Source organism: Diprion similis, chromosome 2 (genome assembly GCF_021155765.1).
Source record: "Diprion similis isolate iyDipSimi1 chromosome 2, iyDipSimi1.1, whole genome shotgun sequence".
Lineage (NCBI taxonomy): Eukaryota > Metazoa > Arthropoda > Insecta > Hymenoptera > Diprionidae > Diprion > Diprion similis.
Window position 1 is genome coordinate 4,203,763 of NC_060106.1, and position 24,075 is coordinate 4,227,837.

The 24,075-nt window shown below is 38.3% G+C and overlaps 5 protein-coding genes across 9 annotated transcripts; 4 read left to right on the plus strand and 1 right to left on the minus strand.

Annotated features, from left to right (window-relative positions):
* The first annotated feature begins 3,225 nt into the window (after window positions 1–3,225).
* LOC124413329 (trafficking protein particle complex subunit 3) lies at window positions 3,226–4,288 on the plus strand. Of its 2 annotated transcripts, none has more exons than XM_046893859.1 (2): window positions 3,226–3,355; window positions 3,561–4,288. In XM_046893859.1, the coding sequence occupies exons 1-2, from the start codon at window positions 3,338–3,340 to the stop codon at window positions 4,056–4,058; spliced, it is 516 nt and encodes a 171-aa protein (XP_046749815.1). In that variant the 5' UTR covers window positions 3,226–3,337; the 3' UTR covers window positions 4,059–4,288. The 2 variants fall into 2 exon arrangements, with proteins under 2 accessions (XP_046749815.1, XP_046749806.1); XM_046893850.1 differs by having other exon boundaries at window positions 3,226–3,351.
* Window positions 4,289–4,519: 231 nt separating this feature from the next.
* On the minus strand, window positions 4,520–7,053 carry LOC124413321 (exodeoxyribonuclease). The gene is made up of 7 exons (XM_046893837.1): window positions 6,735–7,053; window positions 5,908–6,198; window positions 5,655–5,781; window positions 5,425–5,568; window positions 5,118–5,261; window positions 4,837–5,017; window positions 4,520–4,670 (listed from the first exon to the last, which is right to left on the minus strand). The coding sequence occupies exons 1-7, from the start codon at window positions 6,951–6,953 to the stop codon at window positions 4,553–4,555; spliced, it is 1,224 nt and encodes a 407-aa protein (XP_046749793.1). The 5' UTR covers window positions 6,954–7,053; the 3' UTR covers window positions 4,520–4,552.
* Window positions 7,054–7,125: 72 nt separating this feature from the next.
* LOC124413313 (rRNA N6-adenosine-methyltransferase ZCCHC4) lies at window positions 7,126–9,881 on the plus strand. Its single transcript, XM_046893823.1, has 4 exons — window positions 7,126–7,434; window positions 7,569–8,113; window positions 8,355–9,051; window positions 9,140–9,881. Exons 1-4 carry the CDS (start codon window positions 7,338–7,340, stop codon window positions 9,754–9,756), a joined length of 1,956 nt encoding a protein of 651 aa, XP_046749779.1. The 5' UTR covers window positions 7,126–7,337; the 3' UTR covers window positions 9,757–9,881.
* Window positions 9,882–9,938: 57 nt separating this feature from the next.
* LOC124413340 (neurophysin 1-like) lies at window positions 9,939–11,397 on the plus strand. Its single transcript, XM_046893869.1, has 3 exons — window positions 9,939–10,578; window positions 10,694–10,898; window positions 11,169–11,397. The coding sequence occupies exons 1-3, from the start codon at window positions 10,453–10,455 to the stop codon at window positions 11,288–11,290; spliced, it is 453 nt and encodes a 150-aa protein (XP_046749825.1). The 5' UTR covers window positions 9,939–10,452; the 3' UTR covers window positions 11,291–11,397.
* A 371-nt stretch (window positions 11,398–11,768) lies between these two features.
* On the plus strand, window positions 11,769–16,380 carry LOC124415996 (serine protease HTRA2, mitochondrial). Of its 4 annotated transcripts, none has more exons than XM_046896792.1 (7): window positions 11,769–12,227; window positions 12,316–12,445; window positions 12,507–12,593; window positions 14,936–15,130; window positions 15,224–15,374; window positions 15,563–15,731; window positions 16,115–16,380. In XM_046896792.1, the coding sequence occupies exons 1-7, from the start codon at window positions 11,815–11,817 to the stop codon at window positions 16,275–16,277; spliced, it is 1,308 nt and encodes a 435-aa protein (XP_046752748.1). In that variant the 5' UTR covers window positions 11,769–11,814; the 3' UTR covers window positions 16,278–16,380. The 4 variants fall into 4 exon arrangements, with proteins under 4 accessions (XP_046752748.1, XP_046752746.1, XP_046752747.1 ...); XM_046896790.1 differs by having other exon boundaries at window positions 11,770–12,227; window positions 15,548–15,731; XM_046896791.1 differs by having other exon boundaries at window positions 11,770–12,227; window positions 12,316–12,439; window positions 15,548–15,731.
* Window positions 16,381–24,075: the final 7,695 nt, after the last annotated feature.

Here is a 24,075-nt window from a genome sequence, read left to right on the forward strand (position 1 = left end):
TATTTAAAAAAATTTATTCGCTGCGTTGAAACAGAAGATGATACGATGAGATATATGTATGTATTTCATAAATCGATGTGCGTCAAGCACCGGCTTGGAAATGCCACGCCATCTCTCAGAACCGAAAAGCATCAAGTGGACGCGCAAAAAGCGCTGTCAAACTTCATTGAAAACTTGGTTATTCGGAAACACAATAGATTGAAGACTCAGCGTATCGAGTGTGCTTCACTTTTTCATGCACCGTTTGCGAAATCGACGCGCCGTTGCAGTTTATTTCTGTAATTACGTAAGATCACAAAATATTTTTTTTGTAAAGTAACGTTAAAGTCGATTTAAACAGCATTCAAGATTTGTCATAGTTGTTAAAAACTGTAATAGGTATGAGGAATAAGCAACAACCAACGATTGTTTAACACATTAAGTTTTGTTGTATGTTGATTAGACTGTATCAAAAAAATTCACTTTTTTTTTTAATGGTATACTGAAAATATTGTTCAAGATGACGAAAAAGAATTACCATAAAAATTTCAGATTTTAATATTGATATTTAGATGTGCCTAATCGCGATTTTCTACTTTCCATAAGAATAACATGGCAAAAATGGTTCTTGCTCCTTGCGATTTTTATAACTAAACAACGACGCGTCGCACAGAAAATTAAAAAACATGTTTTTGTAGGAAATTGAACGTTCTACAAAAAAGGTCTCTTGTCATTTTACGATAAATCTATTCTTTCAAAAGTTATTTGAGGTCAAACATCAACAAAGGACCTATATATATATATTATATATTATATATATTTATTAGTTATTTGAGGTCAATCATCAACAAAGGACCTATATATATATATAATAAATATATATAATATATAATATATATATATATATATAGGTCCTTTGTTGATGTTTGACCTCAAATAACTTTTGAAAGAATAGATTTATCGTAAAATGACAAGAGACCTTTTTTGTAGAACGTTCAATTTCCTACAAAAACATGTTTATGAATTTTCTGTAGGACGCGTCGTTATCTAGTTATAAAAATCGCAAGAAGCAAGAACCATTTTTGCCATGTTATTCTTATGGAAAGTCGAAAATCGCGATGAGGCACATCTAAATATCAATATTAAAATCTGAAATTTTTATGGTATTTCTTTTTCGTCATCTTGAACAATATTTTCAGTATACCATTAAAAAAAAATAGTCAATTTTTTTGATACAGTCTAATGTTCATAAAATATTACGGAATGAAGAATTACAGTATCGTTCCCCAGGAAGAAGTATGGAGAAAAAAGAAATCGCTGACTTATAATCTTCAGAAACAATTGCAGCGGTAAATACGAACCAAGGTTAATTGTTATTACATTTATAAACAGTACGGTATACAAAGAATGACGCTGAAATGAACTGCAGAATAATAAATGCGTTACAATTGAATTTGAAATGTGTGTTAATGCAAAAGACACGATCCGCGTTTCAAAATCTGCGACACGAACTCAAATGAAGGTCACGTTTGGCAAGGTCCGTTTTACCAGAACGCAAAAAATAAAACCACAACGGAAAATTATCTGGGCATTCTTAGCTCAACCGCTTGTGAATAATCAAAGGTTTTCCCGAGAACAATCTCAATCTGTCAATGAGTTATCTAGAAAAGTTTACAAGGACATGATCTAAGATTCTGCACTGTAATAACGCTCGATTCCACACTCACTCGTACTTTTTGTGCTGTAACTAGCTGCCTGAACCAACCAAATAAACTTGCTATCAAGGCAATTACACATTTATCGAAAATCAGCAAAGAAAAAAAAACATAAAAAATAACGCAAGATACAAAAAGACGAGAATCAAGATCACTGAAGGCTAATTGCACTACGTACGTGAGTTGCACAAAACAGAAAACAAAAAAAAAACTCGAGACACGAAACTCACCTTTGATGTTCGCAGATTGTTTTTATTCCAGTGACGCGTTTTTTCTTTGGGCCAAACACTGCGTTCGTATATAATTCGTCATTGAGTTTATTGGACAACGCAATCTGCATTCTAGACTTGTGGCATTCATGATTTCGTTTCGGCTGTAGAAAGCGACCAACGACGTATGACATGGATTTTGCGATCCCAATATAAATGCATTCGAAAAGAGTCCGCTACAGTTAGACAAAGAGAGAATGAGATCAATTGCTATCTTATTCAAAGAATTTTATTGGCTGTGTCGATTGCTGCGTAGAGCGTGCCAGGGACGTAATAGATACAAGATCCCCCCGATGCCCTAGTATTATAACAATCGTTATTAAAAATTCTCGAACATTTTCGAGCAAGAAAGAAACAAATATACCAATATTTTTGAAATCGTAATTTATGTGCATTTTTATTTTATCCTAATTATTAATCTTCAATGTTTACTAAGAACATTGAGTGTCCATATATATAAATTTGAAGTTTAAAAATTTTGAAACTTGCAATAATTAATATATCACAAAAAAAAAGTACTGGAAATTTCGGTCGCGAGTCACAAAATTATTAATCGAGGATCCTGCATCGATCAATATCGTGACCCAATTGCTCGTACAATGACATTGATATCTTTTTTATTTATCTAACGCGTGCTTGTGGTCGAAATTACTTATTTGGGTCCCTATAGGTTTGTCAATTTGATTAACGTTCATTTTATTGTAAATCCGAATGCGCAGTGCGCGTGCCAAAATTTGTGTTGGCCCAGTGCGTTAAGGGCCCTAAATTATGTTACTACGCTCCTGAATAGAAAGAGTCTCTTTCTACCCAAATACTACCAGTCGGCCATATTCTACCGGCCTGAGCGTAGTTTTTTTTTTTTTAAACCATCAGGTATCTGCCATTCAGGCTATGTCCCAAACGCGTTCGGAAAACTTCGAGTTATTCTCTGTTTTTTCTTCGAATTACAGAGGTTTTTGCAAGGGAACAGACTGAAACTCAGACATATAGATGTTTTTGAGTTATAGAGGTCGAGTTAGCGAGGTGCGATTGTATTATGAAACGGAAATTTACAGTTATCTCCCATATCATGCGTTGGAAAAGAATCCAGAACTTGGCATTACCGACCGAGTTGTGGAACGCACAACCCAATGTGGCCGACTACCCCTTCCATTTATATTCCTCAGGGTCGCAGGCATCTCCACACCCACCACAACCCCGCTCCCCGCAGCCGTGGGGATCGACATGCTGATTACTGAAAATACCACTACTGAAATGTTATCTGCAGGCCAGCGAGTAAATGACAAGTGACAAGATAACCTCAAAAATTACCAACGTCTATTCGTCAGTGATTTAGTTTGATTAAAATAATGTCGCGAACGGGGGCCAGACTTGATGCGAAAAAAGTGGTTGGTACCGATAGAATGATTTGACGAGTTAGATTCTTAATTTCAAGAAATTTAGACAAATAACAACACAGTTTATTTCCGATTCTATCATTTAGAACTGTTTCCACAATCCCTCGCCCTAGAATCCCTGTGCCTTCTTTTCTACGTCAGTTGTTCGTAACTAAAGTAAAAAATCTAAAATGATTTTAATATTACTGCATATATTTCAGAATTCAGAGCTCTTTACTCTCACGTATGGCGCACTGGTGACACAGCTTTTAAAAGACTATGAGAATGTGGAAGATGTCAACAAACAGCTAGAAAGGATGGGATACAACATGGGAATTCGTTTGATTGAAGATTTCCTGGCACGGACTGGCTCAGGAAGGTGTTACGACTTCAGAGATACAGCAGAGAAAATTCAAAGTGGCTTTAAGATATTTTTGGGCATAACACCGACCATTACAAATTGGAGTCCGGCAGGAGATGCATTTTCCCTATGTTTTGAAACCAATCCGTTGACAGAATTTGTGGAATTACCTGACCATTGCTTGAACTTGAAATACTGCAATATACTCACTGGTGTACTCAGAGGCGCTTGTGAAATGGTACAAATGGAAGTAGCCTCTTGGTTTCTCCAAGATCAACTAAAAAATGATAGCGTGACAGAGATACGAGTAAAGTTTGTCAAACGACTAGAAGATGCCATTCCAGCAGGAGAAGATTAATCATGTATGTTTTAATCAAACTGGATTAAGATTAGGATTCATACATTAATAATATAAAGCAAACAACAGTTGGATAATATGTACTCATTGTTATAAAACCATCCAGAAGATTTAAACATTTGTGAAGCACTACTTTATTTTTTCATATCCTACCAAAACGTCAACAGGATATATTCGAATTCTAAAGAATAGTACACTAATTTCATCTACTATTGATTAGAACTGAATAGGAGAACGATAATGAATTCTTGAAATTAACATCCATAGGATACGTATGAATGGATTGTTGGTAAATTTACAAAAATTGAGGTATTTATTTAGGACTGAAAAACGTGATACAGTATCTTACAAAGACAGAATCTTGCAGATTTGAAAAGGAAATTACCATGGTACTATAAAGTACAACTAAGAAAAATTAAAAATTGATAATACACAGAGATTTGTACATTTTCTTTCGCCGATAACGGGAGAATCTCTGGAAATGTGACACCCCTTTATAAGTTGGCGTAAAGTATTATCGGACAGTGATCGCTGCCAAATACCTGGTCCCTGATAACATTGTCACAAACATTATCTTTTATTGTCTTAGAAACCAGAAAGTAATCAATCCTCCTGAAAAACAAATGGTCTGAATAAGAACGTGACAGTCAAATTTGAATGAGAATTCTATGTAAGATCCCTGAATTAATTGATCAGCAATAACAAGTTACGTTACACATGTTAATATTAAATGTCAAGTGAAATGCATGATCCACACACAAATTGCAAAAACTCTCACCATCCAATATTCTTATTTCGTGAATTGTTGAAGTATGCCCAAAACGTATATGCGTCAGTTTTTTCAGGATACAGTTGTCTAAATGTATCAACGTACCCGGCATCCAAGAAATCTGTCATACCTTCTCGTTCTTCTTTAGTGAAACCAGCATTTTTCATGTTTGATGTCGGGTTTTTCAAGTCTGTAAAATGAAAATCACACATTGCACAGTAAGAATGCTAATGGATCGCTTATACCAAGAAAGAACTTTTTCTCCTTCTGAAATAGCTCTACACTCTCACCTATTTCGTTATGAGCAACATTCATGTCTCCGCAAACAATAACTGGCTTCTTTGCGTCCAGCTTTTGAATAAACTCTTTGAAATCTTTGTTCCACTGCAGTCTTTTAGGCAGTGTAACCAGGTTTTTGCCGGCATTAGGAACATCTAAAAAAATGTGAGACAAACAATGTATAAAAATGTAATCGGACACAGTAAAAGACATGTAAGAATGGTGGTTTATATCAAGTGTTATGGAAATGGTAATGAGAAGTTGATTTCGTAATGCCGTAAAATCAAATTAGAGAGTAAATAAAATAATTCAACTCACAGACACAAACTACAAAATAATTTTCATATTCTGCTGTTATCATTCTACCCTCGTCATCGTGTTTTGGAATGTTCAATCCGTATATAATATCCAAGGGTTCTTCCTTGCTATATAAAGCAACTCCGCAGTATCCAGATTTCTTGCCTTGTTAGAAAGAATGTTGAGATTAGGGTAAAATTGAGAGAGTGATGACAGGAGAAACATTTAATTGAATATCAAGATTATCTTACTGTCTATAAAGTATTCGTGATATCCTGGAAGTTTTATTTCATCAGGTAGTTTGTCTTTGTCACATTTTGTCTCTTGGAGTGCAATAATATCGGCATTTTCCTTCAAAAGATATTCAAACCCATGTTTCTATATGAAAAAAAAAAAAAAACAATATGTGAACAATGTGGCATTAGGCGATACATGACGATATAAACAGCGGGAGTAGTAGCTTCGGTTTTATTTGACAATGAAAGCCTGAGTTGTAAAACTTACTTTGAGACATGCTCTAACTCCAGATACGTTCCAACTGCATATTTTAACGTTGAACTTGTCACCATTGGCATTTAACTTTGGGCAATCAAACTCAATGTCATTTAAGTTTGACTCAGTTTTATTCATCGGAGCTTTCTTTTGCTCCAATTTGGTTTTCTTTGGAGCTGGTTCGTCATTTGAAGCCTCCTCCTCATCTACATTCCGCTTTGTTTTTTTGCTTGCTGGCTTGGCGATAGTTTTAGTCTTGATTTCGTCCTCCTGCGAAGTTCCTGCTTCGGCTTTACGTGCTACCTGAATAATATCATTTGAACTTTAGCAAAATCTCCAAAAATGGCAAAGTGGTAAATGCTTTCGCTTTTTCGTTCCAAAAACTCTGTTCCGATCGGTGTATGGCGTTTGTGATTGTAGATACATTTATAAAGTGTATTTTACCTAGATAACAATCAAGATAAGAAGCGTAAAATACATATCAAGCTTTCATTCAGTGTAATAAACGAATTATTGAATTTTGTAAGAAACAAATTGTACCATCAAGATACTAAATACTGTTTGAATGTAGAGTGACTTGAAATGCATCTTGACATAGAAATCATGATATTATCCAATTAACGATAGATACACAAATAACAATTTTGGACCAGTCAACTACTAGATTTTATTTACATTTAATATTACTGAAAACCCCAAGACGTAAGTGATAAATATATAGCTGTTGAAAAATGATTTTTGTCAAGCTAACTAAATGGAGTCCTGAATGCACAAGACGAAAGTGTTACACGAGCGATTGTATTTTGTTAGAGAAAAAGGTTAATGAATAAGATTCTAACCTTTCGTGGGGCTCTACGTTTTGGTGGCATATTCGCTGTCACGTGCTTGAATAACCTTAAATTAATATGAGAAACAAATAATCTCTGTGAAAGAAGGCTAAGGAATTGGTAATTCAGCGGCACGGTGGAGTAAACAAACGCGTAATTTCGTCCTTGACGCTGCGTGGCAACTCTTCCCAATTCAATTAATCCAAATGCTAAGCGTGCAACGCTACGCATTGCAAGCGGCGCGCAGCTACAACCGAAAAAACTACACGGACACGTGAGATGAGAACTCACGGAATTTGCTGCTCTTCAATTGTTTGCTAATGGACTTTCCCGCGCCCGCGACATCGTTTGTTTTGATGTCGTCTGCTGGCCGTCTGCTAGAAAGTTAACTGGACCTGACTTTTCAGTTTCCAGTGATATCGTTTATGGTCAACCCAGTATGATTATCATCAATTTTTATTCGCCGAGCTGCTGACGGTGGGAAAACAAATTGATACTTACACGTAGGTTAAACCTTAATTGGTCAATGTGCATGGGTAGAGAGAAAAAGTAAGGTTAAGTTAGGTTATGTTGAAACAGTATTTACGTTATCTATATTTCAAAGTCCGATAATTGATGAAGGAATCGAAAATGAGAATTACGCACACTGATTCTCCAAGCGGCTATCAATGCATTTGGAGCGATTTAGCCGACCATCCAAAATGCCCACATGGTAGGTCTATGTGAATTTACACAAATTCGCCTTAATTCCAGTATAACCTAGTCCCTGATTAATTTGCGAGCCATCGATCTGTAACTGATACTTGAACCATAAAATTCCAGAGATGACTTTGTTCAATGTTTCAGGACCAACATTGCTGTTTGGTCGATACGTCGATGGTGAATATAAACAATTTTATGCATGTTCGGCGTGCCGAGACAGGAAGCTATGTTCATTTTACTTGGAGCATGGCAGCAAGCCGACGAAGCATCAAAAACAAGCCTGGGAACTCGAGGCAAAAAAAGTAATACCTCGCTATGATCATCAGAAAATGTTTATTCTACTGAACGAGATATTAGCGACAAATCCAATCAGAAGACTCTACTGCCATGATTGTAGGCGTCTCTCGTTTGTTTCCGAAAAACACAAGCACAGGGCTCACGATATAATTGAAAATCTTACGGATCATCAGCTGCGTCATCCTACTGAATTTCTCAGACCTCTTGAAAACCCTAAGAAGGAAGCTCAATATTTGTTCTCTGACCAATCAGTCAGCGACATTATTTTCATGCTGCTCAACCTAGGCGCTAAGCACATCTTATGCATAGGAACCCCAAGAATTCATGAATTCCTTGTGAATCACCATGAAGACAAAGTTTCTAGTTTGCTGTTGGATTTTGATGGCAGATTTGTAAGTTACATCTTTGAAATAATGTTTTTACTTCGTGCTTAAAAACCAGACCTACAAAATCTTAATTCCAGGAAGTCTACTTCTTTCAAATACTCTGAAACCTTAAATCCATAGATATCGTGGAAGCGAACCATATTTAAGTCAAAAGTAAAATACTGATAATTTTTCTCTCTGGAATTTATAGAATATACATATATTTTATAGTATGAAATTATTAGTAAGAACGAATGCATTGTTTCAGCATAATTTCTTTGGCCCCTTGAGTTTTTGTTGGTACAATCTCTTCAATCACCATTTCTTTCATGAAGATTCAAAAGATGTCTTGAGGGATTTTCTGACACAAGATGGTGGCAGGCATACTTATATAATTTGTGATCCACCGTTTGGTGGACGTGTTGAACCTATTTCTCAAACTTTGAAGACAATTTATGATTTGCACAGAAAGTGGAATAAAATTGATGCAGAAAGTGATGGACTGAAAACAATGTTCATTTTTCCATATTTTATGGAATCTGTGCTAAGAGAAAAATCAAACCCACCTGGGATATTGGGAGGTCTGAAAGATCTGAAAATGTTCGACTACAAAGTGGATTATCAAAATCATCCGTTGTTTGTGAAATCACCAGATAAAATCTTAGCAACGCCGGTTCGCATATTTACAGATATAGATTTAAGTTTATTGACATTACAATCTCATCAAGGTTACAAGTACTGCAAGAAATGCAACAAATGGACATTCGAGGAGAATAAACATTGCAAAAAATGTGCAGCGTGCACTTCCAAAGACGGTCGAAGGTACAGGCACTGCAATATCTGTGCACGCTGCGTCAAACCAACGTGGAAACACTGTAAGAAATGCAATCGATGCACCTTGGAAACTCACAAGTGCGGTGTAGTTCCAAAAATTACTGGACAATGTTTCAGATGCAATGAATTTGGTACGGGGCTTGGCATTGTTTAATTCGATTAATTCGAAAATTAAACCATTTCTACCTAGGTCAGAACCTGATATTTTTTAATTTTCAGGTCATGTGGAAAAAACTTGTACGAAGGATGCTGTAAATATTCCTAAATCGAAAGTGGAAAGCAACAAGGAAACACTAAAAGGGAAGAAGCGCAAGCATCACTTGGATGTAAGTGATATCTCTAGTAAAAAAAAGGCTAGAATCGCAAACGCGAGTGAAACATCTATGAAATCACCCGAGGAATTCGAATTAGTATCTAATTTGGTTGAAGTGTCCAGAGTCGCTGATTCAGAGAAAGTTGTCTCGACAAAGTTGACGAAAAATGATTTAAAAATGAAAAATAAATATCCGAAGTCAAAACTTTTAAACAAAGTTTCAAAACAAGGGAAAGCAATTGATACAGCGTCGCTAGAAAAAATTGAAGCGGAAAATATGGAAGGCATAACGAATGCGAAGAAGAAGAAGAAGCTTCTCAAGTTGACAAAGTCTACTTCCAAAAGGACAGAGGAAATCACGACAAAGGCGAAAGGGGTCACGTCCATAAAGTCGCAAACAATGAACCCTGATTTAGCTGTACTTAAGCAGAAGAAAATATTTGAAAACAAGAAGTCACCAGTCAATGGAAAAAATAAAACATTCACAAATGGTGAAAACCTTCAGAAACGACAATCAAAGTAAACTTATGATATATCAACTTCGCGTGATCGTTTGAAGTCCATTGAAAAGAAATTGCAAATAAAGGTGTATAATTTTTAATAAAAAGAAAATCGTGTCAACACGATCGATTTACGTATCACCAGATTAACAATATTTTTTCTGAAGAAGTTGGGAATGGCTCAGTCAGGGAAATTCTTCTTCGCGATTGTAGGTATTTTTTTAATGTCCACAATAACCGGTTCACCTCGGCGATAATGGAAAGTCACAATGAGTTATCAATTCGGAAACTGTTTTCTACATCACCGGTGACCGCAATTTTTTAAAACAGACCGGTAAGAGTGAAAACAAGCAGGATGACGCATACGTCAATGATCGAGAGGACTTGATTATTGTCGTTATATCTTGACATCAAAGATTGAAATGAAATAAATTAATATTCAATCCTGCACCAAAATAAGCTGCTTTTATTACCATAATTCTTAGAGTGTTCTATTGTGGTTTTACCCAGATACAGTTACAATCACGCATATGTTTTCACCCCGTCGCGACGCGGTGAGAATTTCAATTCTCAAGAATTCTCCATATAAATACAACCGGCATCTCTGAACCCGCATATCAGTCTTCTCTGGCACTCCGAGTGGTCAGAGGCTCACAGCATCCCCTGGATTCTGGAAAGATATAAATTAGCGAAATCTTTCCACCCCGTAACGAGCCGTGATGTTTCGAAAACTAGTCGTCATTATGCTCCTCGTTTCCTCAACTTTGGGCTGTCTGATAATCAACTGTCCGCGCGGCGGGAAAAGAGACGGAGGATTCAGTCCGTTTAAATACCCGGTTAGAGAGGTAAGTGCCATTGATGTTAAACGTAAACGTAATTCGTAAACGAAAAACTGCCCAGATGAGGTGAATTTGGTCCAAGATGGTCAATTAACAAGATATGATTAATTAATCACCGCAGTGTTCCGCCTGCGGACCCGATAAGCAAGGACAATGCTTCGGGCCGAAGATTTGTTGCGGTCCTTCGATTGGATGTTTCTTCGGTACCGCCGAGACCCATCAATGTCGGAAAGAAAGCCTTTATTCGAGACCATGCACAGCTGGGTTTTCAATGTGCAGAGGAAATACGGGGCGATGCGCAGCTAATGGAATTTGCTGCTCACAAGGTATAAAATCCACCTTTGATAAGAATTTTGAAAGCGAAATTTCTTACGAAGACTATTACAAACTATAATTTCTTATTTGTGCAATATCGATAATGTCAATCTACTAATCGGCGTAGCGAATCCAAAAGAGGTGGTTATTTTCAATTTCACGTATTACTAATTTGGGAAAAGTTGCGAACTTTTTGTAGATTGTTCACATCTGATATTAGCATTAGAATTCCTTGTTTTATCAAATAATTAACTGTAACACGTGCTTCAATTTTTTTTCAGAGTCATGTTACGTAGATCCAAATTGTAAAATCGGAAGTGAAATAATCGAAATAAGTAAACAGGCTACAAGTTTCGATATGGATAAGATGTTCTCTGAGAGCAATTCTCTTAACGATGAATAATGCGACTACAATTAATATTGCAACCATGAAATCTTTCTATCTGCTTCCTTAGGCTTAAGTTAATCCAGTAGAAAGATTATTGATAAAACGAGTGTGTCTTGTTTTTCAATGTAATCGAAACAAAAAGTTGGTATTAACAATACGAACCGTTTGCTCCGTCAATACATGAGAATTAACCAAACGCAAATTTTCTTTAACCCTTTTGCTCTCGGAAGTGAAAAACTAAGACACACCCGATATCGAGAATCAAGCTTTTTTTGTTGTTTTTAATTGAACGCCTGATTCGATGCAATACGCACTGGACGTGTGTGAAAAATAGCAAGAAACAAATATGTAAGTGAAAAAATAAATTACAGTTCACGGAATAATCAAATGTCGAATTTCCAACCCGGCCAATCTTCCCCAAATTATTAGGATCACGCATTGCACGTATAAATGAATAGGTATCTCGGAATCACGGATGACACAGATGTTTCAAATTCAAATGAAACATGGCGCATAACCTCCAGATGGTGCTGTGAATCATGGCGTTACCCTGTGCGCGATTGGCGTGCGACGTCCTGCGAAAAAAACATCTATTCCGTTGTCAATATTTAACAATTTTCAATGCCGAGCGTAATTTTCGAACTGGAACGACAAACTCTTTCCGTGAAAAGGGTCGTTCGCACGACGAGAATTCGAGGTGTTACATAACCTGTTCTGCGCTCGTCGCCTCGGTCCTCGGATATGTCTTATACAACTGGAAGGAGGATTTTCGGCGGGATTTGGTGGCGTCCAAGTTTGAAAATGTGAAATCTCCCTTTCCCACCCTTCACGCGGCATCAAACGTATTTGCAACTAACGTAAATCATAATCGTGACAAGTACAACTTTATAGCAGACGTCGTCGAGGTCTCCGCGCCATCCGTAGTTTACATCGAAATACAGGATCAGCGAAGGTGAGTTTATCGGTACCTACATGTTCGAATTGTTTTCTACCATGCGTATCAGTCGAATATCTGACTGCTTCGTTTTCGTCTAAACCAGGATTGACTTCTTTACGGGGAAACCGATGACCACTAGCAATGGCTCTGGTTTTATCGTTAAAGAGGATGGTTTGATATTGACGAACGCACATGTCGTCATTAAAAAGCCGAATACCACTGTCAAGGTAAACGTAAGTTCCGTTTTATAGCCGCATTATTAGAGCTCTGTAATCTAGTAATTTTTGACTTAAGGTTCGACTGCAAGATGGTACCAGCTACACGGGAACTGTTGAAGATATCGATATGAAGAGTGACTTGGCCACGATCCGTATAAACAAGGTAAAACAGGCCAGATGAATCCTGAACTTCCGGACTTGGGACGAGGTCTTAAGTTCGGTAGTTTCCTTTTTGTGCTGTGAAAAACTCGGAACATTGACGTTCGTTCTGAGGCCTAGTTTTCTTATGAATGCATGGAATGCTGAACTCATTGAGGAATCCTGAATTATTGCCAGTAACTAAGAATACAGTTGTTCGAATCACTTTTCGCAATTAGATTTAATGACTTATTAGAAATCACGTCAAAGGAGAGGCAAATACTAATCAACAGAATCACTAAAAAACTTACTTGTACATACCTGCAGTCAATTACCGGCAATAATTCGTTGTTTTCAAAACTACATTGCTATATTTGTCTTGCGAATTGAAGTGCAATTGATGTAGTTTATTTTATCTAAAGGATATTACCAATTGCCTAGGAACTAGTTTGTTCTTGACAATTTGAATTTTTGTTGTAATCCGTACTGATATTTCATATTTCAATCTTTGACAGTTATTGTTTATTGTCCATTCCACTGGACATCCGGAACTTTACTTTTTAATCATTTAATTAAATTCCTACTTGTTTGTTCGGAACAAGCAAGAAAATCGACTTCAGTCCTCCGTTTACGGGTAGTTGAAAAAATGTGATCTCAGTCGATAAAGCAGGAGTAAAATATCCGCTCAACCATTTAAGAGCACGTAGCACTCCTACCCTTACTGACCGAGTAAAATCACTTTTTTCTCTCTATATTAAATAAACAAACGAATGGAAAGGGTTCAAATTTCGACGGTGTGTCGCTTTTTCGTAACAGAATTCAGGAAAACTACTCATAATCCTAAAATCGTCAAAAAAATGTGTGGTTTTTTGACACGTGTTACTACATTGCCCACAGAGATACTTTCCGCAATTCCGGAAACAATGGGGAGTAAACTGAGCCATCCGGAGACTGGTTTTCATGCGATGTTGAGGTCGCTCGACGAAAACTAGGAATTATAGTAATTTTGTAAATCAAAAATGCTCACACGTTGTGGCGACACCGGTGATCATGCCAACCAATGTGGACGTTCGGCCATGCGCCCAGCTAATCGCGAGAGCTTCTTTTATTTACGAAATTATTGTAATTCCTACGTTTCATCTAGTGAGCTCAATATTGCATAAAAACAGTCTCACGATGGCTCATATTACTCCTCTTTTTGGAATTGCGGAAAGTATCTAAATTATGCACTTCTTGGCTCCTGAAATGCGAGAAATGTGGGAATAGTGAGACGTGTTGAAACGCCACACATTTTTTTGATGATTTTTGGATTATGAGTAATTTTTTTTAATTCTGCTATGAAAGAGCGATGCACCGTCGAAATTTGAACTCTTTCCGACCATTTGTTTATTTAATACAGGCAGAAAAAGAGTAGAAAAAGAGTAAGTTTGCTCGGTGGGTAAGGGTAGGAGTGCTACATGCTGTCAAGGCAGTTGGGTAGCGACAGTAGCGCTATCCGACGGATAATCGTGAGCACTGTGTTTGTCAAATAATCAGAAAATAAATTTGGCAACGTCGCGTGATTTTCTTGTGTTGTAGCTTGTTTGAACCTTCGTTGCTTACCCTGTTATAAGCTTTATTTTTGTGAATCAAAATGTCAGAAAATTTACGATTTAAGGGGAGATTTGCAAAAATAAAATTAAATGTTTTAGCCATACCATACCTAAACGGCAGAAAACAAATAATTTGAATGCCGCGCGTAATGGCACACTTGCGACGTTGCCAAACGTACAACCTAACCAAAATTACAAACGGAATTGTTTTTAGATTATGCTTTTTAATTATTAAATGACGGAGAAAATTCACAAAAATTCAATATATTATTCCTAAGTATCCACTTTACCGTATTCGATATTTTTTACCCGTTGTAAACATTTTATTCTAAAACAACTATCTTTTAACTATCAGGTTTTATCCAAGTCCCTATCTACACAATATAAAGTCGCTGAGTTACGAAACCAAAAAATTCAGTAACTCAACGGTAAATCAGTGACATAGGTGCCGAAAATCACGAAATGGCGACATAGAATAATTCAATGATTTTTTTTGTCCCAGGTAAATATTTACTTTTGAAAGCATGGGTTTTAAGTATTTCTGAGGTGAAAGAACCCGGTTGTGACTATAAAAAGATAAGTTTTCCGCGCATTTATACAGTTTTGAGTCCTCGAAGTTGACGAATTTTTTATCATTTTCTCAAATGGCATCATAGAATAAACTATCATTTTCTTTCTTCGGGATGAATGTTTTTTTTTTTGTCTTAACATTGAGAACTGTAAGATCTGCAGGATTTTCTACGAAGATTATACCCTCTGTGCATCCTTGTTTTAGACTAATTTGCCGGTTATGAAGTTGGGAAGTTCTTCAACCCTGAGGCCAGGAGAGTTTGTCGTAGCTATCGGATCGCCATTAGCCCTTAGTAACACTATTACCAGCGGAATTGTCAGTAGTGTTAACAGACAAAGTGAAGAGTTAGGATTACATAACACGAACATGGGCTACATACAAACTGACGCAGCTATTACCGTGAGATGTTGTGCTACCAAGATATCATTGAAAGTCCGTTACTAAATCACAACCTTTAATTTCATCAATTTTTCACATGCACATACCGTTCAGTTTGGCAACTCTGGTGGTCCTCTGGTAAATCTTAACGGCGAGGCAATTGGCATAAATGCGATGAAAGTAACGGCCGGAATATCGTTTGCCATACCAATTGATTATGCTAAGGATTTCCTGAAGAGGGTGGAAGAGCGTCGAAAATCGAAAGGTAGAGAAATCGCTTGAAGAACTATCATCAATATCAAATATTTAAATAGCTTGCAGGATACATCTAATCGAATATTTTATCGTATCACCGGATCCAGCTTGGAGAAGTTGCATTATCACTGTGTGCTTGACTGGTTAAAGTATTCGCATAATCAGAAATGACCCTGGTCTTAGGCTTCACACTTCTAGGTTCGCAGACGAATATCGAGAGTACGAGAAGACGCTACTTGGGAATTACTATGCTGACTTTGACCCCTGATATCTTGTACGAATTACAACAGCGCGATGAAAATATCCCGTCGGACGTCAGACACGGTGTTTTAGTCTGGAGAGTTATCGTTGGATCGCCTGCAGACGCGTAAGTTTAATGCTGAGGATCCCTATCAAAATTGTGATATCATGGTGCGGATATAGTACCAGGTCACATGCAAAAACACTAAATCCTTTTGCTGTTGCACGTATACTTCTAAGTACCGTTTCGTTATGCACGACCTATATTCTCAGCTCTGTTAAATATTTTGGCAACAATTGACAACGAGTTAACTGTAAATGTGTCATATTCACCCGACACTAGCATTAGTTCAACCTATTATCTATCTACTTGGTATCAGTAGTATACGTCGTTCCATTCCCCAGAGTGCTGAGGTACGATTTAGCTTAATCTAACGTTCGCGAAACTTTGACCGGATATTATTCGTCCGACCTTCGACCAATTGAAATTCTACAATTAATTTTGAACAGAGGTGGATTAAAGCCCGGAGACATCGTGACGCACATTAATGGGGAGCCGGCAAGGGCCGCCATTGACATTTACAAAGTCCTTGAGAAACCAGGTTCCGTGAATGTGACCGTCGTTAGAAGCGGACAGGTCGTCCAAGTTTCCGTTGTACCCGAAGAAGCGTGAAAGAAAACCTTGAAATATCAGTATAAACCTATCAAAAAACAAATGAGGTCGTCAAACATTAATTCGATACAATATTGTTACAATATTTGAAGAACTGTACAGAAAAGAAAAGAACAAAAATAAATAAAAAAAGGTAACTGTACACAATAATTGTATATTCATTTATACACACACGCACCTGTATCAATGAAATTTGTATATTGTATTCGTCACTAGTAAATTTCATTTAGTTCATAGATCACTCGAGTTGTATATTCCATTCTAGACTTTCCTTGACCGGAATTTCTATGAACAACTGTTTACCCGAAAACACCCTGATCACATTCCTTACGTCCTGAAAAGAAATAACATCATGCAGACTCAAGACAAAAGGATCTTCAATGAATTTCGACAGTAAATTCTCGTTCTCTTTTACTACAGAGTCCCTCCTTTCCATTCCGAAATGGACATGTTGAACAAGTTTTGACACGTCGTTTTTGCACACTCGTATAATGTACCATAGTCCTTGGTAATTTGCGGTTTTTGGCATTCCAGTAGCCAACTTCAGCTTCACTGGTTCGCAGACGAAGTCCTGCTGTTCTTTTTTGCACGGTATAATGGCGTCGCGGGGTTGTGCTTCTGGGCTTATCTGATCGCTAATTTGCTGTCAGCAGAGTTGTATTACGCCCGGTAACTGCCACCCACCATAAAATAAAGTATAAACAACGCAACAATAGACCGGCAAGCCATGCATACAAGCGCCAACGACGATTGTCCAGGATGTAACTCGTCTGCGAGGAGATTTTTCACGGCAATTTAACAATACCTTAAGCATCCGTGCAATGCTGACTAATTTTTAACAACCATCTCTCGATGCCAAGCCAAGCAATTACCCTGAATTGATGCAGTTTCAAGATTGCGTATCAGACTTTCATTCTGCGATTTAATGATTTTGGCACATTATTTCTATATCTACCAATGTTAAGTCACATGATCTGGTTCTGATGACGAAATTTCGATTCACGTACTGAGTATAAATGGGATTTAAAAGTGTCCCAAGCTCGGATTCTTGTTTACATTTAATAAATCATTTTCATACATTTTTATCATATAGAACTTTACATGCAGGCATAATTTTGCGTCTACATGTCTACATGGGTTGTGCACAGTGAATTAATTCAATTGTAAAAATATTTTTCTTTTTCGATTTGGAAGTAACATCAACTTTTCGAATAAAGTTCATTATTAAAATGGGTAAACTTTCTGGAAGAATATTTGCACAGGTTAATCGTTTGCAAGCTCACAAAAGGAAAAGGATCATGATCACACTTCTTATTGTTTTTCACACAATGCGGCCTCGTGATCGAATCAAACAAAAACCTAGGCTCCGGCATAATTTCTTTTGCCAATGGGAGCGAATCTCCTGCCATGGGCGTCTGGTCGGCTGGGTGTGGTGTGGTGGTGGTGGTTGTTTGGTTGGAAAGGTAATGCAAGCGATGCCCTGCAGTGGTCACCTGGTCCGATGCGCCATACCTTGTTGCTCGCGATGTCATTTTTATCGAGGTTTATTATACCCTCGTAGAGTACCATCCTCGTCGCAGTCGTGTTCAACGTCTCGGTTATGACGCATATATCAAAAGCCACTGGGAAAAATGAAGGTATACTTGTGCCTTTCTTGCCTGCATCCACGTTCCGCCAACTCGTTCGTACAATAACCGAAGTCAAAGCCCGGGTCGAGGGGTCAAACCGCCCCTTTTGACACAGTCGATATTCAAATGCATCGTACAGTTGAGCACGGGGAAGCCTTCAAAGAATCGCACTGTGATATTCATATCCTTGCACTACGCGACCGGAAATGGAAACGTCAAAAGTAGATGTAAGCTATTTTCAGGGCTTTCTGCAAGCGACTGTCAATGTGCAATCCTCGAATAATTTATCTTACTTTTTCGTAATCAGCCGATTGTATCCGACGAGTATGATCCAACGTTTGTCCCGAGCTTGCGAGTAATTGGAAAGCTTGAAAAAACGAGAACTTTTCACTTCTCTCTAGAATGTAAACTAGTTATTTTTTTTTTTTCTGAACATCCCGTTTTTCGGAAAATATTTTCAAGCAATTCTGGTTTGAATTATACTTTTGCTGACAACTTCGAAATTTCTTATATATTTTTCTTAGTCCTTATGTTTTTTTGAATCTTGTAACTCCAATTTTTGTAAATTGTCTGTATAATTATAGGTACAGAGAATGGGTGATAAAGGTAGGTTTGCATTAATTTCAAGAATGTTGTACTTTCTTGAACGAAAATTTGTTACCTTTCTCACTACAATTTGAAAAATCATCAAGCTTAGAAGATCTGACGTTCATTTACATTGAGTTGAAAATTTTTTTTCTGTCGCGAAAATTTCTAAACACAAGTTTGCCAATTGAAATATTTCTACCGCGTAACTATACATTCGACGAGGCGTATATTTTTCCGGAGCAAAATAGCGCAAAGTTTATGACAAGAGACTGCTTGGTATCTAACCAAAATTATTGCAACTCTATAAACGTATTGACTCTCAAAATAGCAAGAAAAAAAAATCAATAAACCATCTGTGATCGCTCAGCGGGAAAAAATCAAATAAATCACTAAGGTAAGATCAAAATAGCAAGGCTGATTCATTGCAAGGAAGTGGAGTTTGGCCACAGTCTGTCTCGAGCGTAATGCGGGCAATGACAAAGCGTTCACCGGTGAACGAGACAATTATAGAGAACTGGATTGTAGATACACGCACTTGGAGCGACCGAGAATGACGATGTGGATCGATTAGCTCACAGTCAGGATCCCGAGGGTCCAGCTTGGCCAGATAGGGCTGCCCACACAAAGGCGGCTGGGGAAAGGATAGGAGAAAAGGAACGGACAAAAAGGCGAGAAGAAGGCAGCGTAGGTGCTTCGTGCTTTGCGGACTGGCGATTATTCAACCGATTACACACGTCGCGAGTTCCTCCTTCGTCCGCAGTGTGCGAATCGCGTGGGCGCAAATTCTCGCAATGAAAGATCTTGACCTCCTATACACTATATAATGAAGTCTCGAGTGCATCGCATGCCCACATTTATATGCATCCAGGTTAAAATTCTGTTGAATTTCCACCGCAGTTCGTCTTCGCATTTACAGGGGTGGTTTTTTTTCTTAATCTCTCTGTTTTTTATCGCGGGGTGGATTAGGGGAGAGAAACTTGAGTCGCGAGTCGACGACGCGATATGCTTGAGGTACTGTTTACTGCGTTGCATCTGCTTTGAAAAATCCTGAAGGATTACGGGGTGAATATACTTGCTACACTGACGCCGAGGAGTTGAGCGTGGGCGTTCTTCGTGTCTCTATATCCCCTGGCCTGCAGGAGGAAATAAATATATCGTAGTCAGAGCTATACACAGCGATAAGAACGGTCTGTGTAGTACACCCATCGGCTGGGATGAATGTCTCTGGGGCAGGGGGGGGAATAACGATATGCATTTTTAATATGCTTCCGCTTACCGAGTGTAAAGTATAACCTACTATGTGCGCAGCCGGTACGACGACGTGCGAGATTTAGTTCCCTCTCAGACTTATTGCTTTATGCGGCGAGGGTCCTAACCCCGGGGTATATAGCTTGAAAAAACTACTCGGAATTCCGCGGACGCTTCGGACAATCTGCGTGAATACCTTGTACACATGGAGTCGAGGAATACAGAACTCCGATGAAAAATCCAACCCAAGGCAACAACGGTTGCCCGCCCGGATTGCAGGATGCTTGCAAATAATGATCATGCACTAAACAGTCGCTGGGTGCTTTGAAAAAAGTTTTATTCAAACAGCTCTGTGGTTGGAGATATGCCTCCACCCTGCAGTATGCGTTTATGCTTTTAATCTCATGTATATGAGTATCCAAAGTTTCATACAAAGCGGCGCAATTTTTTTTTGATCAGATTTCTTTGCATACGTCACCCAGATTCGAAACTTACACGTCTGTAGAAGAACGTCTGAATCACTGAAATCCAATTTCTCAGACTGGTAAAAAAATCTGAAGAAATTCGTAGTTGATTTTTCCAAGACGAACCTTACAGGTAGGTACTTGCATTCTGTCGAAAGAAGCAAGAAAGTCGAGACCGGTTAAAATGAACTTGATCGTTCGATTAAACACGTATAAAGCCCTCGGGGTGCAGTTCGAATATTGAATGTACAACCGCCTCGCATAACTCGATATCAACCCTTTAACTCAACAAACAACTGACATTGTTTACTTTGAGTTAGAAATCCCTGCCGGGCTCTAACGATCAGTGAATTGCCTTCGGCTCTGTGCGAGAGGGACGAGTTGCTGTTGATACTCTCTCTTGAGAGGGACAGAGAGCTGCCGAAGACGAGGAAAGAAAGGAGGAGGATACGAGGATAACGGCGAGGGGAGATAGCGGCTCTGCGATCTTTTAATCTTGATCGTTCCAGCTATTAGTAAGAGGCAGATTACGTTTACCCGAGTGCTATGCGATCATCCTGACGTTAAATGCTATTTTAGAATTGTATTAATAGTTTACGGCTCTGCTGCAAAGCGGAATTCTGTATTCGACAACCACACATTTGCCTTAAAAAATGATAACAGAAAAAAAAAAAAACTTCAGATAATAGTGTCCCGATTCTAATTTTTGTTAAAAATCTCGAACGAGAGACCTTTTATGTACAGTGCGAATAATATTTTCATAGGTTTTTTCGTGATCTCGGCCTATGAATATTTTATACGTCTTGTCTTCGGAGAGAAATGAAAGAACAAGTTCTCTGCCTTTAGGCATACATAATATAAATCAGAGTAAAATATTTTATTAATGGAATAATACATATATTACAGTCACGGTACTTGAAATAATGCGTATAATCAGTGGTCGAATGGACTGTGAAAAAAGTATTCAAATTTCTGGTCGCTTCTCACTTGCAGGGCGCGTTTCTTGCTCATTTTTATGATATATTATAGTACTGAAACTGACCGACCTCGAGGCTTGGTACACAAGATTCCGCAGCCTGGTTTTTTGAAATAAAGTATGGAAATTCAATGGACACGATTTATTTCAGAACCCGGTCTTAATGCATCCTGAATTTGCTCTGAATCTATTTCCGCGTTGGATCATATTTCGCTTCAGTTTTTCATCCGTTTTGTCCTTGAATGGCACTCTTCGGCCCCATCCAGAACATTTTTGCGTACCACTATCACCATAAACCTTCAACGGATACCTTATACGCAGCTGTAATGGATGACAGCGAAGTATTCGACAAATCAAGATCACGGATTTTCCATTTGCGCACTAGCATCCATGACGCAACACGTCGGCGGAATTGCCTAGATCTGTTTTTTTTTTTTTTTTTTTTTTTTTTCTATGATACAATCTGGTTATTCTGTTGACAGTTAAGATACGTTAGTTCACTAGAAGAGTGTTTGAAATAATCGGAAATACTTTTCTGTTTGTACAAAAAACTGTTCGGTAGACCAAATTATTCCATGCTCAAATGTGAATATGATAAAAGTGTTCTTATAGTCACCGCTCACGGCCTTCGATTTCCTAGTAACATTAATTTACTGAGTAACGATTATCACGATTGTCAACGAAAATTCAGGTCGACGCAAGTGAAATAGCAGAACCAGCTGTAGCAAACAAAGTGGAACACTTGAAGTGTACATTGAATACTATTTAAACCAGCTTGAGCAATTTATTCTAGGTTAGAAAATTAGTTTGACTCGTGCATTGAATAAAGTTGAGTTTACTTTGCTCTCGATTGCAGACACAACAAATTTGATTTCTCGTTTAAGAATTTTATTTCTGTTCCGATTCGAAGCTCCTTTTATTTCCTTTCTTTTTTCTACTCAATTTTCTTCATCCACCATAATCACTGACCCGATTCACGGTCCAGACTATCCACCGTGACACAATGAAGCATCCTTTTACCGATATCTAATTGAACGCTTGAATCATTATAAACACGGTGGCACCTTCGTTCCATAAAAATCGATCCAGTTTGTTAAAATACATTTTTTTATGTACACTGCAGTGTATAATTTGAGTACTTTTTCCTATAGTCAGATTCCATTTTTGAAGTTTCGATCAGTGACTGACAGTATAAATTTCACCTTGAAAGCATTTGTTGTAAGTTCTGTACCGACGGGTAATTCGAACTGCATTCCACTTGATCAGCGTTCGAGCGTGGATCGAATCTTTCACTGTTAAAGTTCTCAAGTAGATTATCCCGATCTACAACTTCTTCGTGTCTGTAACGTCTATCTTCTTATGCCGTTACATCATACTGTGGATCGATGTATTATATAATCTTGTCCGTACTGGTGGATTGAGTTACTACTGTGTAAGCGACTTTGCATCTGAACAAAACACAAAGTAAAACAAGATTGATAAAAAAGTTGAAAAGATAAATCCATGTAGTATGGAAAATAGTGCTGGAAGCAATCCTCGGAGCAATTGGTATGGGTGTCTAGGTATACCAGGAGGCAGAAGGGAGTCTCCTCCCTACTGATTTCTTGCAAGCAAATGAAGAATGAGATGGAGCAACAAAGAGAAGATCGTTTGGATTCACTCATCTGCGTACAATTCTCTCACTTCCGTTCACTGTATAAAAATACTGCATAAGATATTGTTCATGATCCGTACACCTGCACAGGAATACACAAATTAAAATGAACACTATACCGAATATAACCTCTTTCTTTCTCTCTTTCTCTCCCGTTCTTTCTTGCGCGCCAGAGAAATGCCGCAGGTGGTCGAAGACCATGAAAGTCGTTCGCAGATCGCGGAGCATTGAACGGCCTTGAGAGATGATCGTGAAAAGAAAGACATACATACTTGGTCCGAGTATTATTTTATACCCGTGTAGGTATTCTCCGAAGTTGTACGACTCGAGAAAGAGATTCTTTTCCAACGTCGTTTTTCTCAGACATCCCCTCAGGCTTCGGTTCCAAGATCTGCTGTCACCCCCGTTTGTGGTTTGACATTCCCTCTTCGTTTTCTTCGCTTTTCGCACAAACAAATTTTCGCATGCACTCAACTGGGTGACATCGTGATTGAGAAACCAGGTCGTCAAACACGATGAGGCGAAGCTTTGAACCTTTTTTGTCATCGGAGGGGGTGAAAATAGGCGTATCGACGAAGCATATCTTCGGCAGTGCGAACAGTCCAATCTCACCGATTAACCGTTGCTAGCTGGTATCGATGAACAACTTTTTCATTCTCAAGAGCCGCTCGACTCCCTTTCCGACGCTATGCATATACTTCTCCTCCATGAGTCTGGCAAACAATCAGCCAGCGAAGGGTTCGTCTCCGAGGCTCGAGCCAAGTTTGGCAAATTCGAATTACGCCGGAATCAAGCTTTCTCGTTTCCATCCCGGGCGTTGCGTGGAGGCGGGGTAAACAAAATCAAGACAGAATTTATCGAAATCCTCCCTGCCGTCGCTCGAAATAAGTCGCCCAAGTCCCCGGACGAATTCGGCGTCCTAATCCAAGGGCGCGTAATCGAATTCCTGTTGCGAATATCCACGATCTATTGAGTACTTGTACAAGAGGTGATAAGTGTTCTGAAATAAAAATTTTAAACCGTATACTAACACAATGGTATCTCAGCATCGAGAATTTTCGTGCTCTAGGCAAGTCGTGAAGAAAAAAAAGTTAAATCGGAGCAAATTTGATCCGATTTTTCTACACCCCAAGTGTGCATGGACGAGAGAAGCGCGATGTCAGATAAATCTGTGAGACTCCAATGCGATTAGACGATATAACATCAAAAGGGCACTCGACTATGAAGTGTAATAAAAAAG